Below are 16,093 nucleotides of genomic sequence, written 5' to 3' on the forward strand. Positions count from 1 at the left end.
TTTATGGAAATTGCATTAAAATTATTATTAAACTGACAAAAGATACATTAGTATGGAAACCCAGAGAACAATTTTGCTGTGACGATAAAAAAAGATATACCACATTTCACACGTATGCAATGAATTTGCGTTTTTAATTAGAACTGACAAATGTTGTGAACCTAACCGAGAAAACAGCCTTAAATTTGTTATTTTTTCTGTTGACCTTTATTTGTATGAACTTATTTAAAATCAAACCTAAAGTTAATCACTTGTGTTTTTCTACCGTCAAAAACGGTTTCGCCTTAATTCGTAAATGAAATTTTCACTGAATTGAATAGTTTATTATATGTGTTTTGTTGTATGTGGCACCTTTTTCGCACTCATCGTATGATTTTTTACCCAAATTGTGATTAAAAGAATTCGTTTATACTTCACTTCAAGTGGTTATTAGTTTCGAAATTTATTATTTCACAAGGTATAAAATATATCTTTAAATTTAGCAGGCGGAAGGAACGTTAAAATTTATTTATGAAGATAAGTATAAAAAAACTTTATGTTAACGAGATGTTCGCGAAAGAGGTAGCCAAAACCGGAATCGTGTCGATCGGGTCGATGTCGTAGCGCCAGAATGTTTTTTTTTTTTTGATCAGTTGTCTGTCCTTTTGTACTTTTGTTCGGCGAAAGTAGATGATGGTGTGTGATGTCATTGTGTGTGTGTTAGAGCGCGGTGTGCAGCGAAGAAAATTATGATGAGTGTGGGGAATGTGGCGTACCAATGTTGCATACCAGGATGTGTGGGATGGTGTTGACGGGCAGAAGTGGGAAGGCTGATACTCATTTAGCCAATATGAATAATAGTATAAAATGTATATCACAGCATGTTTATCACAGCGTGGCCAGATCCACTAGTATACTTGCAAATTTCGCAAATGATATTAGCCTTGTAAAATTTTTGAAAATCTTATGGTTCCGTTGTTAGTTGTGTAGCTGTGTTAGGGATAAAGAGATACCCAACTTATTCCATTGCGAGAGCGTCTCAAAATTATAGCAGGAACGGCGAAAAACGCTACTCCCTTCCTCAGTTCCCTTCCTTAGCGAGCAAAATGTGTCAAAAGTTGAGCCCGTGGTAAAAACGCAGAAAACCGCCATATGTTTTTGTTTTCATTTGAACAATGTTGCCATTGCTCAATACGCATATATAGTTTTGATCACATCTATGTTTTCAATTACAATTTTTCATATTATAAAATAACAAAACCGACAAAAACTTTATAAAATAGTTTATATATTTATAAATAATAGCATTCGACTCTGAGTTTGAGTTAGTTTAAGAAAATTTCAAACACATTGAAGATAACTTTTATAATTACTACAGTACATCGAGATTGGCAACCCTGCGTTGTGAGAGAGCAATCAGCTGACACGTTTCTACGGCAAAAATACAAATGCCGTGGAAATCTATGACATCCTACGGCAAAGAGGAAGGGAGTAGCGTTTTTCGCTGATCACTTACATTGCGCTCTCATAAGATAGGTCGTATCAGCTGTTTCGGCTATTAACGTTTCTTATAACATTTCCCATTATGGCCAGATCGGACAAAATAGTTGAAAAAATTAAAAGAACCAACATTTGTAATGATTAAAAATTACTACATAGAGGTCGTTTAATATATAGAGAAACTCGATCAAAGTTCGGGAAGTTTTGACGTTTAGCAATTGCTCTCTCAATTCCAGAGAGACTAGTTAGGCATCTCTTTACCTCTGCTTGTGCAAGGCTTTAAGCAGAAAGGAACTGGCACTGTCACTATTTCTACAGATTTATGTTGTCTGATCATAACCAGGGATTAAGAGATGTCCAATTTATTTCAATGTGAGTGCGCTTCAAAATTAGCGTTTTTTATAACATTTTCTATTATGGCCAGATCGCGCAAAATAATAATTTTTGGGCATTTAAATTAAAACACTCAACATTTAGTACGAATAAAAATTACTATATAGTAGTTTATTAATATATAGAGAAACTATTTAAATCTTTATATGGTATGTATTTAAACGGGGGCAATAAAAAAATACTGTTGTTAGTTGGGGTGTATATAAATTTAATTAAAAACGAGTAATTTTGACATTTTACACTTAAACATTAGAAAAAAATATGTAAATGCACTCGTTACATGCGATTGAAATTCCACGGCGAGGAGACGAGATGAGAAAAAATACGTGCAGGATTTCGGTTGAATCAAATGCTGAACGCAGCGCGCAAGATTCATCCGATCGATGTAAAATATGCGGAAGGTGTCGACGCGGCGCAGTGTAGAAGCGAATCTGTGTATAGCGAAAGTCTTGCAGATGAAAAGTTATGTGCTGATGGGCGAACTGCTGGTGACGAATGTGTCAGCTTCCCCGTTGTCCATTTCTTTTGTTGGTTGGGTTGGTGCGAGTACGGTGTGTTATATTGGTGTTGTGTTGTAGTGGCATCCTGTGGTGGATTGCGCTATTTTATTAGTATGCGCCAGTTTTACCACGAAGAAGGCGTTGATGCTTAACTCATTTAAACAGTATGTTAAAACAACTGACTTTTTACCTTTCAATACCCAGAAAAAGGATTTAAGCTTTTTACTTCTTAATCAATAAATGTTTTTAATAATTTTCCGTTAAAAATAATACTATGATGCTTGACATTACGAAACGTTTATCAAATTACATCATCGTTCATCAATCAACTTTTAAATTACGCAAATTTATTAAACTTTCATTGCTTTATATTTTTATAAGGCTTGAACAATGCAACAAATCCCTCCGTTTACATATTTTTTGGTAAGATTTCAATCTGGCCATTGCTCGTTTCCAATTGCTAAACGTCAAAACTTCCTGAACTCGATCAGCTATCAAAGTTCATGAGGTTTTGACGTTTAGCAGTTGCTCTCTCACTTCCAAAGAGATATGAGTTGGGCATCTCTTTATCTCTGTCATAACTATTGAAATATCCTTTACCAGTCCTCGTCGTCCCTCTCCAATCTACAATTTGACGCAATAAATTTTTTTTCATTTGAACAGGCCTTACGCCGTATATTCTCATCCAATATTGTCAAATCTATTGACGTCAAAATGGCAAAATATTATACACGCCCATACACGAGCACACAAGTGCGTTCGATCGGTTTTGTGCGCTTGCGGTTTATCGTGTATGGGCTTGTTCGCGTACTGATCCATGTTCGCGAAAATGTTTGATTTTTTACGATCGGTGCGCGAACATGTTTATCGTGTATGGCGTTGTCGGCGCACAAAATCTCATTTCTCTCGTGTCGCCGAACAGTGAAGATCGCGGACAATGGCAAGTGTTAAGGGGAGAGCCTGCTTTCGACGCTTCAAAAAATCGATTTTTTGAGGATTTTTTTTGGAAGGGGAAAGAATTAATTGATTGAAGCGAAATTTCTAGGCTTTATAGTTATATATTTGAACATCTTTCACAAATTTTTTGGATACGAAATCTTTGATATTCTGCCTTTGGGAAGCAATTACCCGATGCATCTCGCATGTACATTTTTCGGACGGCGGGCAGGATGCAGGTCGCAATTTCTATCGGAAACAAAAAATTCAAAGAGATTCATATTTTTTATTAATTTATCTTCTAGTTAAACTAAGAAAATTCCAAAAAAATGTGTAAAATTTAAAATTTTATTAAAAATTGAATAAATAGTGGCTTCTGATCAAAAAAATTTTACTTTATGCTGTTTAAAAATATGTTAAAACTTGACTTTTCTTAATATTTTTTTTAGTTTAAATATAAGATAATTTTATGTCAATGATAATAAACTTTGCCCTAATTCCATACGACTTTTAGTTTTTTTCCTATCCTGCCCGTCAATTAAGAATAATCGTAAAAATTAAAAACCGAGAAATCACGCTTCAAAGTTTTCGCTTTTTGCCTAAACGGGCACGATTCCGATTACTTTGGCGGCGGGGTAAAAAAACGAATTTCCATATAAATGGGGTATGTGCGGATAGGGTAACTTCTCCAGAGGAGGAATATCCAAAAATAATGTAAAAATAACTAATATTTTTTGAAATATTCCCGTTTAAAAATTCAAAAATTTGCACTAAGAAAACATGTTATTTCTCTATGTTTCTCTAAATTTTTTCACATTTTCCTCTTGTTATATTTAAATATACACTTTAAAGATTGAAATAAGTTCACATTTCACTTTTATTTTGTAATATTTTACCTATATTTATTAATTTAAAAATCACTTAGAACACTCATCGTTGCAAAGGCTAGATTGTTTACAATTATGAGGAAAACGAGCGTTGCCACATCTCAAACACCAAATTTGTAGGATTCTTAACGATTTTTCTTTGTTTGTTCTTTTGCGTGATTATTTTTTCTATATTAATTATAATAAAAAATACTTTCCAACAGTTTTCAAGTTATAATATTGAGTTGTGAAAACTTGTTCCATATACACATGTGTATATACATATGTATACATATATACTATACATATGTATGTATATGTATAATATGCGATTTATGTTTAATAAAAATAAAGAAGTAAAAATCTATAATAATATTGTAAAATTTATATCATATCGGGGTGACTGAAGTACTTTCGCGTAGTACTGCTTTCTGCGTTGGCGGCCTTCGGCCGCGCTTTAAAAAAATAACCCTGGTCGGGCGAATACCCGGGGTCACTGAAGTACTTTCGCATAGTACTCCTTTCTGCGTTAAAATAAAAAAAATATATTGAGGTTCGTTATGAAGTGGTTATATTTTTTGGTTATCTTGCACTAATATTCAAACAAAGTTTGAGTTTTCATTATAAAATGGTTAAATATTATTATATAATATTAGTATATAATATTACATATTTGTTTATTAAATTAAATAAAGAACATATTCATATGAATGGATAGAGGAATTTTTGGGAAAAAGTCATTTCAGCGAATTTCCTTATTATCACATGGCAGCGCTCCATTTCGTCGTAATTTTAGCACACACATGATGTTCACTACGAGTGTAAAATGTAATTTTTAAAATAAAGATTTCTTCGGTAAAAAAAACTGTTAAAAGTGTAAAATGTGGATTTATTAAAAAGTTTATAGTTTAAATTAATTAATTTGAAGTGAAAAATGTGAGTAAAGTGTGTTAATGCGGTAAAATAGCTTGTTGAAATGCTCGAATTTTTGGGAATTTTTGAACTTTAAGGTCGAATATCTCGTAAACTAAGCGTTTGCGGTACCTATAACCCTTAATATTTTTTAATCAGGAGGATTTCCTCTTTCCAACGGTACCTTCAAATCGCGGCGCCAAAGAAATCGGAATTGTGCCCCTAAACGCTTATACATATATGTACATATTTAGTGTAAGAAAAATAAAAGTTGGAATAACTTATTAACGAAATACAATGAAATAGATAAAAATGCTACATTAGAAATAAATTCCAAGAAATGTTCCGCTTGCATGTCGCATATGTTAACTCTGTGAAGAACGAACGAAAAATGGATTTGTGTGTCGTGTATGGGCAAACGAATTCATACCGATCGAACGCACTTGTGTGCTCGTGTATGGGCACTATAAGGGAATTTGTTATCATGACAAAATATTTTTCGAAAAGTAATTGCCAAACATATGTAGATAACATGCGGGGGCCATATTACGATAAAGCTTTCTCGACAACGTCAATTGCTGGTCACTGTGCTGTGTTATTGAAGAATCCATACTCCATTGAAAGCATAGCAGATTTACTATCTCTAGTTCACGATTGTTAATATTATATTCTATTCATTTCGTAAGGTAGTATTATTCAATAAGTTTTGCGTAATTACGTTAAAAGTTGCAGTTTTTGCTTCTTAAGTGTCAATATATTTGAACTTTCGAGTAATTATAAACATAACCAATTAAATCATTGAATTACTGTTTTAATAAATTAACGTTATGTAACATTTTTCCTTCAGAAATTACAATGGCCAATGCTCCAGCTACTGTAAGTGCAACTAAGCCGGTTTTACGTGGCCTGCATAATGCAACCATTAAGAAGAATTTGACTGTTGCCATTGCCCTAACTGCAGTCGTAACAGTTGCCTGGAGCTTTCTGATTAACAGTCCTAAAAAGGAGGCTTATGCTCAGTTCTACAAGTAAAAAAACTCGTTGATATTTCTCGTACAAGTATTCAAATTCTTTTTGTTCCTAGGAACTACGATGCGCAAAAGTCTTTTGAACGTATGAAGGCGAACGGCCGTTTCCAAGGCTGTTAGATAACTTGAATGATATACTATGTTGTTACAAATAACTGTAGCAATTTGGGTGAAAATATAGTGATTTATAAACAAACAAAATTTGTTTTCTGAGTTTATTTATTAAGCATCAAAAAATGGTATATATGTATCAATTTATATATCCTAAAATCTAATTGCAAAATCCTTGTAATCCAATCGATTAAGAGTTGTGGTATTTTGCAAAATACATTTCTCAATTTGACAACCAGGAGATCCTTCCTTTGAGAGCCAATCAATCCTGAAATTAAAAAAAACATGGTTTTAGAGAAGCGTCCCCGAAACAAAAAGTTTTAAAATGGGTACGGCTGCAGGTAGTTCTCCACTTTAAGGAAATATATAAGTATTTCGCTGACTTTTAATTATTGAGGTGGAGTTTATTTTATTTACGTATGTATGTATATATATAAACAAATAAAAAAAGTTCGGAATATCATCCCCGGATTTAGGGGATAAAATGGTTACATAGGAAATGCTAAAACCAGAACAATAATATATATACATATATCCGCAATAAAGTATTTTACAAACAAACAACAACTGAAAGATTGTAATGAAAATGCCTATATGTACATATGTATATATTATTTTGCTGTTGTTATTGTTGTAGTGCCAGAATAATGCCGAGTTGACAGTCATTGACCGGATAAAAATCCGGCTCCATTCCGGTTACGTAGACCCGACTGCCCTGGGAACCAGGAATAATGGGATGCCCAACTTATTCCAGTGTGAGAGCGCCTCAAAATAAGCGTTTTTTATAACATTTTCCATTGTGGCCACATCGAACAAAATAAGAATTTTTGGGCATTTAAATTAAAACGCACAACGTTTATTACGATTGCAAATTATTATATATTGGACTTTTAATATATGGCGAAAGCACTTAAATCCTTTTTTATGATTTTATGATATATTAAAACAACTGACTTTCGATCTTTCAATACTTAATAAGGTGAATTAAGCCTGTTAGTTGTCAATTAGTGAATGTTTTTAATCATTTGAAATAGAAAATGATCTCTATTATGCATCAAATTACAAAACGTTTCATGAAATATGTTTAAATTTCGCAGTTTCTTTGATTTTTATTGTTTTAAATTTTTAGTAACGATCTTGAACGGCGTCAACAAATTTCTCCGTTCACATATATTTTGGTATAATTTCAATCTGGCCGTTCCAGTCATTCCAATTGCAAAACGTCAAAACCTACCCAATCCAGTCAACTGTCAAAGTTCGGTAGGTGAGCGGCTCTCACATTTCCAGTGACAGGAGAGTTGGGCATCCCATTATTCCTGCTGGGAACTATCAGCATGGATAACAGGGATAATATGATACGAGACTCTCGCATTGGCTCTCATTTTTCCCTCAAACGCGTTCCCTGATTATTTGACAGCCAAGGAGATCAGGGAATTTTTGACAGTTGATTTCAGAAAAGGCGGGATGCCAGAAGTAAAGCGCTGTAATTACTTGACAATATTAGTGTGAAATGAAATTTCACTGAACTGTGCGAACATATTATGGCAAAATAAATGTTTATGTAAATTTATTAATGATTTTGCATTTTAGCTTTTATATATGTATGCATTTTCAAAGTGTTTTATTTAGTGTTTTGTATAATTTATTACATACTCAATATAATGTTTTTCAGCAGTGGCATCATTGACAAATGTTATAAAAAATGCGAGTTTTGACAGCTCTCTCTCGAATCAAAGAGTCTCGTATCGTATTATCCATGCTATCAGGGGTGTTGTGGAATCCAAGACAGAATTGCTTAGCTGTCAGAATTGCAAACCAATTCTGATTTTCAATGGTGTCACAGAATCTGATTGGATTTTTGTCTTTTCGAACATACGCAAAACCAATATTCGAATCAGCTGTTTACTAATGTGACAAAACTAGCAAATGAATACATTTGGAAGCAATCCTATTAAAGTTTTTAAAAGAAAGATTTTAAGAGACAACATTTATCGAATGAATATAGACGCATTTGGGTGTTAAGTTATGTTTAATACGTTTTGTAAATTTTCTTTAAGGGAGGAATTTTTTTGCTTAATTCTCTTTAAAAATTATCTAAGAATATACCCCCAATGTTATATATGGGAATTTGAAATATTGTCGAAGCTAGAAGGGAAATAGTGACCGAGCACTGGTAGATATGTACATACATGTATATGAGCGCTTGGGCAGAAAGCGAAAACTTTGACACGCGATTTCTCGGTTTTCATTCTTACGATTTTTCTTCATTGGCGGACAAGATAGAAAAAACTAAACGTATGGAATTGGGGCAAAATTTATTATCTTTGGCATTATATTATCTTATATTTAAACAAAAAAAAAAGCTAAGAAAAGTTAAGTTTGAATACATACGTAAAATTTTTTTCGTCAAAAACCACTTCTTTCTTCAAATTTTAAAATTTTTTAGAATTTAACACTTATTTTTTGAAATTTTCGTAGTTTAACTTGAACAAAGTTATTAACAAATATGAATCTCTTTTGAATTTTTTGTTTCCGATAGAAATTGCGACCTGCATACTGCCCGCCGTCCGACAAATGCACATGCGAGATGCATCAGGCAACTGCTTCCCTAAGGCAGAATATCAAAGAATTCGTATCCCAAAAATTTTCGGGTGATGTTTAAATATATAACTATAAACCCTAGAAATTTCGCTTTAATCAATTATTTCTTTCCCTCCCAAAAAAAAAAAAATAGATTTTTTAAGCCTATAAAGCAGGCTCCTCCTTAAATATCCGCATTTTTTTTTCAAAACTCAATAATTAAGACATTACGTGTTTTGTTCTTATGTTTTCTCCTATAGAAATAAAGATAAATTAATTCGTAACAATAAATTAACATGAATTTAAGAAACTTACATTTCAAATCTGTGTGCGAATATCTTCTTGCTTTGTTTCTGACAGCAAAACCGATAAAATTGGTTTCCGTGACACCCAAAACCGATACAAATTCTGTTTCGAATATCAAACCAATAATGTCTGAATTCATGACACCTACTGCTTTTTTTGATCGGTTTCAATTCTGATTCCGACAACTATCAGATTACACAACACTTCTGTAAATTTATTTTGTTGATTTGATGATATTAATAAATAAATAATTATAACAAATGCTCATATTTGTATTAATTTTAACTTAAATTTCATAAATAACTGGGTATTTTGCAATTACCATACTACCACTGAGGTATGCAAATAGGTGTTAAACATATTATTTAAGGTTCCCCAGTAGGTTCATATCATCCATACAAGAATGATAGAAACAAGATTGCGCAATGCGCATGTTTGCTTTCAGTCAGCTGTTCTTGCTGACGTCACGGTTGACTTATTATTCGCCCGCGCTTTTGAAAGTGAATTCGATTGTGTTTTCAAGTGTTGAATTAATTGGGAAATTTTATATTTTTTAAAATAATGGTAAAAATTGTGCTACGAAATGGAGATTTTTCCATTTTTCTAAAGATAAAACAATAGTAAAACAATGGATTCATTTTTGTCGTCATACGGACAAAATTAATGTTAAAAATGCATGTATTTGTGAACTGCACTTCGCGCCAGAAGCCTTCGAAAGAAACTTGCAGTTTGAAATGGGTAATTATAGCATAGCATTATAGCCAAACACTCTTGCAGGTTTAAGTTCGCGGAATCCAACTAAGTTGTTACCTAGCGCTATTCCCACGTTAACCACTGCTCCTACAGAGGCTAATGCAAATGGCAAATGCAAATATGTACTAACATACAAACTAAGTTTTTGCACTGTTTATAATCCTAATAATAATAATAATCTTAAGTAACAATTTATTCCATTTATTTATACGCCTGTATGTATGTTTATTATATTTTTGCAGGTAATATTTTTCAACGGGTCAGTTGATCTAAATTCCACTGACCCAATTGAAAAAAATGATGCCTTGGAAATTCTGAACAACGACGGACTTGAGAATTTGGCTGGGTACAAACTCGGTAAAGACAACCCCGAAATTTGTGCCAATTCAGAAAATTGTTCGTCTTATACTTGGGTGGATCACCTTTCTGAAGGAGGACTCTCAAAACCAACAGATATGTTGATGGAGCATATGAGAGCCTTGCAAGCAGTATTTGACGATGTAAATGGTACTGATTTGCATATAAGTATGTACAAATTACGTCCAGAAACACTTAGATTTAAGTGATTTTGTAAATTGTAGCTCGAAAGTAAAAGAATTGTTTTTCAGAGCAAGAATGTACTTTAGGATTCGTTCCTTAAATAAAAACTTTATCGAACATACGTATAGCAAAAAAAGAAAATTAAATAAGACAATAAATTGATACTTGATATCTTTTATTAATATTCACTTACATTGATGTTAACTTTTAATGATATTCATGTTTTTGTATGCCTACAATACAAAATTGATTCTTATTGCAAAGAAAAACAAGCAACTGAAAATCAGCTGATTGTACGTTGGTCAACCGTGACGTAGATGTGGAGAACGAACAAAATTTGAACTCGTCATTGCGCAATCTTGTTTCATTCTTGTCATCCATATATATAAAAAATTTTACAAACAACCGACATCTAATTCTACAGAATTTGAACAACGCACTAATTTTGGCAGTTCGATTTAGCGGTATTCTTCTGGCATCCCGCCTTTTTCACTAACTGCAGATTGACGGGACACTGATTGTGTATTTTTGCCAGCTCAGAAAAAAGATCAGGGTCCGCTGCCAGCTGACAAGCGAGAGAGTAAGAAACGAGTTTGTAATCATTTTATCCAGGAATAAAGGAATGTCCAACTTATTCCAGTGTGAAAGCGCTTCAAAATTAGCGTTTTTTATAACATTTTCCATTATGGCCAGATTGAACAAAATAATAGTTTGTGGGCATTTAAATTGAAACACCCAACATTTAGTACGAATAAAAATTACTATATAGTGGTTATTTATTATATGGAGAAACTATTTAAATCTTTTTAAAGTTTATTAGAACAACTGACTTTTGACCTTTCAATGCCCAATAAAAGGATTTAAGCTTGTTAGCTCTCAATTTATAATAATTTTCCATTGGAAATGATACTATGATGCTTTAAATTACAAAACGTTTCATCAAATACCTTTAAATTTCACAAATTTATTTAATTTTCATTGTTTTTAATTTTTATAAGTGGTCTTGAACGATGCAACAAATCCCTCCATTTACATATTTTTTTGGTAAGATTTCAATGTAAACTTTTGTCCCTTTTTCAAAATCAGAGGCATCTAGCGTACCTTGAGCAGGAATAAAGGGTTGTTAAACTTATTCCAGTGTGAGAGCGCCTCAAAATTAGCGTTTTTTATAACATTTTCCATTATGGCCAGATTGTACAAAATTACAATTTTTGGGCATTTAAATTCAAACACCCAACATTTAGTATGAATAAAAATTACTATATAGCGGTTATTTATTATATGGAGAAACTATTTAAATCTTTTGAAAGAATATTATAACAACTGACTTTTGTCCTTTCAATGCCCAATAATTGGATTTAAGCTTGTTAGCTCTCAATCATTAAACGTTTTTAATCATTTTTCATTGAAAATAAAACTATGATGCTTCAAATTACAAAACGTTTCATCAAATATCTTTAAATTTTACAAATTTATTTAATTTTCATTTTTATAAGTGGTCTTGAACGATGCAACAAATCCCTCCGTTTACATATTTTTTTGGTAAGATTTCAATCTGGCCATCGCTGGTTTCCAATTGCTAAACGTCAAAACCTCCTGAACTCGATCAACTGTCAAAGTTTAGGTGGTTTTGACGTTTAGCAATTGCTCTCTCACTTCCAGTGAGAGAGGAGTTAAACATTTTTTTATCTCTGCCTTGAGTGCTGAGCCGAAGAAGTACAGAATTCATGCCATGTTGTGGTGTAATTTTACCACGAACAATAAATTTTTAATATGTTCTGTATCCCCATCTAGCAGTTTTCGCATGTGCGACTGAGAGAATAATTTGGTTATTTACACCGTGTCGTTTGTTATGTTAGCAAGGTTTGTTAAATTGTATGTTTTAAATAATCAAGTTGCTCCCATACCAGTAACTCTTCATCAATTACCGGGGTATAGTTGGAGTGGGAGTAGTAGTAGTGGGAGTAGTCGATAATCCGACCATGTATGTATAACCCCCAATACTAATAGGATTGCAAGTCCAATCCTGTAAAAATAAAATAAACAAATAATATTTTATATTATGCAATTTTTACTTGAAAACAACATCTATTTGAGGTTGGCCTTATGGGCCACCCTTCCTCTAATAAGAACAGACGTTCCCAGGTCTGCTTGAATAGATTCTTATGTGCAAGGGGGTGTTAGCTTATTTCTTAATCTTCTATTGTTTTTTTCGCCTACCTTAAATACCCTGTCTATTCGGGTTGGATCTTTCAATGTTATTGAGCTGGGCTTTAGCAATATTATTATTGATGGCCTACGCAGGAATAAAGGGTTGTTAAACTTATTCCAGTGTGAGAGCGCCTCAAAATTAGCGTTTTTTATAACATTTTTCATTATGGCCAGATTGAACAAAATTACAATTTTTGGGCTTTTAAATTCAAACACCCAACTATTTAAATCTTTTTAAAGAATATTATAACAACTGACTTTTGTCCTTTCAATGCCCAATAATTGGATTTAAGCTTGTTAGCTCTCAATCATTAAACGTTTTTAATCATTTTTCATTGAAAATAAAACTATGATGCTTCAAATTACAAAACGTTTCATCAAATATCATTAAATTTTACAAATTTATTTAATTTTCATTTTTATAAGTGGTCTTGAACGATGCAACTAATCCCTCCGTTTACATATTTTTTTGATAAAATTTCAATCTGGCCATCGCTCGTTTCCAATTGTTAAACGTCAAAACCTCCTGAACTCGATCAACTGTCAAAGTTTAGGTGGTTTTGACGTTTAGCAATTGCTCTCTCACTTCCAGTGAGAGAGGAGTTAAACATCTCTTTATCTCTGGCCTACGTATGTTCGCTAGACTCTGGGTGTATTATGTCGATGAGTGTTTGGTTAGTGGCCGAGTGTATGGATCAGGGATAATGGGATGCCCAACTTATTCCAGTGTGAGAGCGCCACAAAATAAGCGTTTTTAATAACATTTTCCATTGTGGCCACATCGAACAAAATAAGAATTTTTGGGCATTTAAATTAAAACGCTCAACGTTTATTACGATTGCAAATTATTATATATTGGACTTTTAATATATGGCGAAACCACTTAAATCTTTTTTTATGATTTTATGATATATTAAAACAACTGACTTTCGATCTTTAAATACTTAATAAGGTGAATTAAGCCTGTTAGTTGTCAATTAATGAATGTTTTTAATCATTTGTAATAGAAAATGATTTCTATTATGCATCAAATTACAAAACGTTTCATGAAATATGTTTAAATTTCGCATTTTCTTTGATTTTCATTGTTTTAAATTTTTATTAACGACCTTGAACGGCGGCAACAAATTTCTCCGTTCACATATATTTTTCGTATAATTTCAATCTGGCCGTTCCAGTTATTCCAATTGCAAAACGTCAAAACCTACCCAATCCAGTCAACTGTCAAAGTTCGGTAGGTGAGCGGCTCTCACATTTCCAGTGACAGGAGAGTTGGGTATCCCATTATTCCTGTCAGAGATAAAGAGATGTTTAACTCCTCTCTCACTGGAAGTGAGAGAGCAATTGCTAAACGTCAAAACCACCTAAACTTTGACAGTTGATCGAGCTCAGGAGGTTTTGACGTTTAGCAATTGGAAACGAGCGATGGCCAGATTGAAATTTTACCAAAAAAATATGTAAACGGAGGGATTAGTTGCATCGTTCAAGACCACTTATAAAAATGAAAATTAAATAAATTTGTAAAATTTAAAGATATTTGATGAAACGTTTTGTAATTTGAAGCATCATAGTTTTATTTTCAATGGAAAATGATTAAAAACGTTTAATGATTGAGAGCTAACAAGCTTAAACCCATTTATTGGGCATTGAAAGGACAAAAGTCAGTTGTTATAATATTCTTTAAAAAGATTTAAATAGTTTCTCCATATAATAAATAACCGCTATATAGTAATTTTTATTCATACTAAATGTTGGGTATTTGAATTTAAATGCCCAAAAATTGTAATTTTGTTCAATCTGGCCATAATGGAAAATGTTATAAAAAAACGCTAATTTTGAGGCGCTCTCACACTGGAATAAGTTTAACAACCCTTTATTCCTGATTCCTGTTATGGATCGATTGTAAGCGATTGTTGCCCTTGTTTTAACTTAATCCTCTGCAACTGTATAGTGGTAGTGCGTTCACAATGTCGACGTCGAACCCGTTTTCCAACAGTGCCCTGATAGTAAATAAATTCAACAGCTAAAATTAAACGGTTTTACATTGTGCGAGACACCAGTGGCTGTGCTGTGGCGAATTTTGAGAATATGGCAATGCAAGTAACAACGATATTCTTGTCAATGTGGAATATTTCTTTAGCGTATGATGGAATAAGTGTCTCCCTAGGTATTTGTTTTTTGGGGCGCCTTTCGTATTTTGCCTTAGTGCAAATCTTGCAATTTATTATTAATTAATGGTATTAATGATACCATCTTTAAGAAACTGTTTGAATGGCAACGCCTCGTTAGAGGTCGAATTTCTTTTATTCTTTTCAATATCACGCTTTTGAATTTTATTTTGATGGATGTAGGCACTACTCGTATTATGTCATCCGCTTATGTGAAGTTTACACTGATTTGATTTTGTAATTAAAAGTGTTGTTGTCTAAGTTTAGCGCTATATTTGGTAGTGTTAACAAGTCGAATCCTATAATTGCATCAAATGAAGTGAATGTATGTATATAGCACGAAGAATAGAGAAATTTGACCAACAATTTTCATAAGGCACTTACTGGTTACTTTGCTCGAACCATTTAATGAGCGTAAGATGAAAAGGATTTCGACAAAAAATACTTATTGTAGATCTGTTCCGGGCTTAATCTTTTTATATGTTCCCACCCAGCTGTCGCTTGATATATGGTTTGGTAGCGTTATCTAAAAAATTCAATAAGTCATTATAGCATCACTCCCTGTCGACTTCGATTTCGATAACAGCGGCTTATGCAGACTTTTGATACTCTGGCTCTTGCGAATCTGGGGCACTCTGAATAACATTGTTCAGTCACTGCCGTCTTGGTCCTGTTGCCCTATCTGACGTATTGTAACTTTTTGGGCCTGTTTGAAACTAGTTTTGGGCTTTGGAAAAGTGGTGGGCTGTCTTAACTAAGGAGATGAGTCAATTTCAATTGGCTGTGGGGCTTGTCTTTGGTCTTATTTTTTGTTCTTATCTTAGTGGCTGTTATTATCCTGTTACCTTTTGACGAAATGGGAGTTTCTCTCACCATCCCGTTCCTCTTTATTGTTTTTGCCTCACTTCGAGGGCTTCGATTTATATTATTTTCCTCGCCTGTTCTCTTTCTGCAATAGCTTTGTCGTAAGATGTCGAAAACGTATTGCGCTCTATGCTCGAATCTGCTTCTCTGGCTATAACTGCTCAACGATGAAGTCAGGGCAAATGCACTCCACGCCTTCATTTCTGGCTTCTCTGCCAATGCAGACACTAAATCTTTCGACTGTACCGGAAAAACAATGGCTTTAAGGGGCTTTTCAAGCCATAAATGAAGGCGTTGAGTGCATCTGCTCTGACTTCATCGTTGGGCAATTGTAGCCTGCTCTGCCAGTACATTTGTTGTGTTCAGAAATTTGGTTTCAATGATGATCATAGATAGAACAGAATTTTCTATTTCCGATGGAGCTTCTTTTTTTAAGATAATTTTCT

General features: G+C 33.2%; 2 protein-coding genes across 3 annotated transcripts in view; one reads left to right on the plus strand and one right to left on the minus strand.

The window, feature by feature from the left end:
* Positions 1 to 5,655: 5,655 nt before the first annotated feature.
* Positions 5,656 to 6,315, plus strand: LOC126765395 (cytochrome c oxidase subunit 6C). 2 transcript variants are annotated; one of them, XM_050483127.1, is made up of 3 exons: positions 5,656 to 5,772; positions 5,934 to 6,114; positions 6,171 to 6,315. In XM_050483127.1, the coding sequence occupies exons 2-3, from the start codon at positions 5,942 to 5,944 to the stop codon at positions 6,232 to 6,234; spliced, it is 237 nt and encodes a 78-aa protein (XP_050339084.1). In that variant the 5' UTR covers positions 5,656 to 5,772; positions 5,934 to 5,941; the 3' UTR covers positions 6,235 to 6,315. The 2 variants fall into 2 exon arrangements, with proteins under 2 accessions (XP_050339084.1, XP_050339083.1); XM_050483126.1 differs by having other exon boundaries at positions 5,679 to 5,856.
* LOC126765349 (acylphosphatase-2) overlaps positions 6,316 to 16,093 on the minus strand; it is a 28,284-nt gene continuing 18,506 nt past the window's right edge. The window contains exon 3 of the mRNA XM_050483075.1: positions 6,316 to 6,493. Coding sequence (XP_050339032.1) covers positions 6,379 to 6,493 — 115 coding nt within the window. The 3' untranslated portion in view covers positions 6,316 to 6,378. The remainder of the gene's footprint in view (positions 6,494 to 16,093) is intronic.

This window comes from Bactrocera neohumeralis, unplaced genomic scaffold (genome assembly GCF_024586455.1).
Source record: "Bactrocera neohumeralis isolate Rockhampton unplaced genomic scaffold, APGP_CSIRO_Bneo_wtdbg2-racon-allhic-juicebox.fasta_v2 cluster10, whole genome shotgun sequence".
Classification (NCBI taxonomy): Eukaryota; Metazoa; Arthropoda; class Insecta; order Diptera; family Tephritidae; genus Bactrocera; species Bactrocera neohumeralis.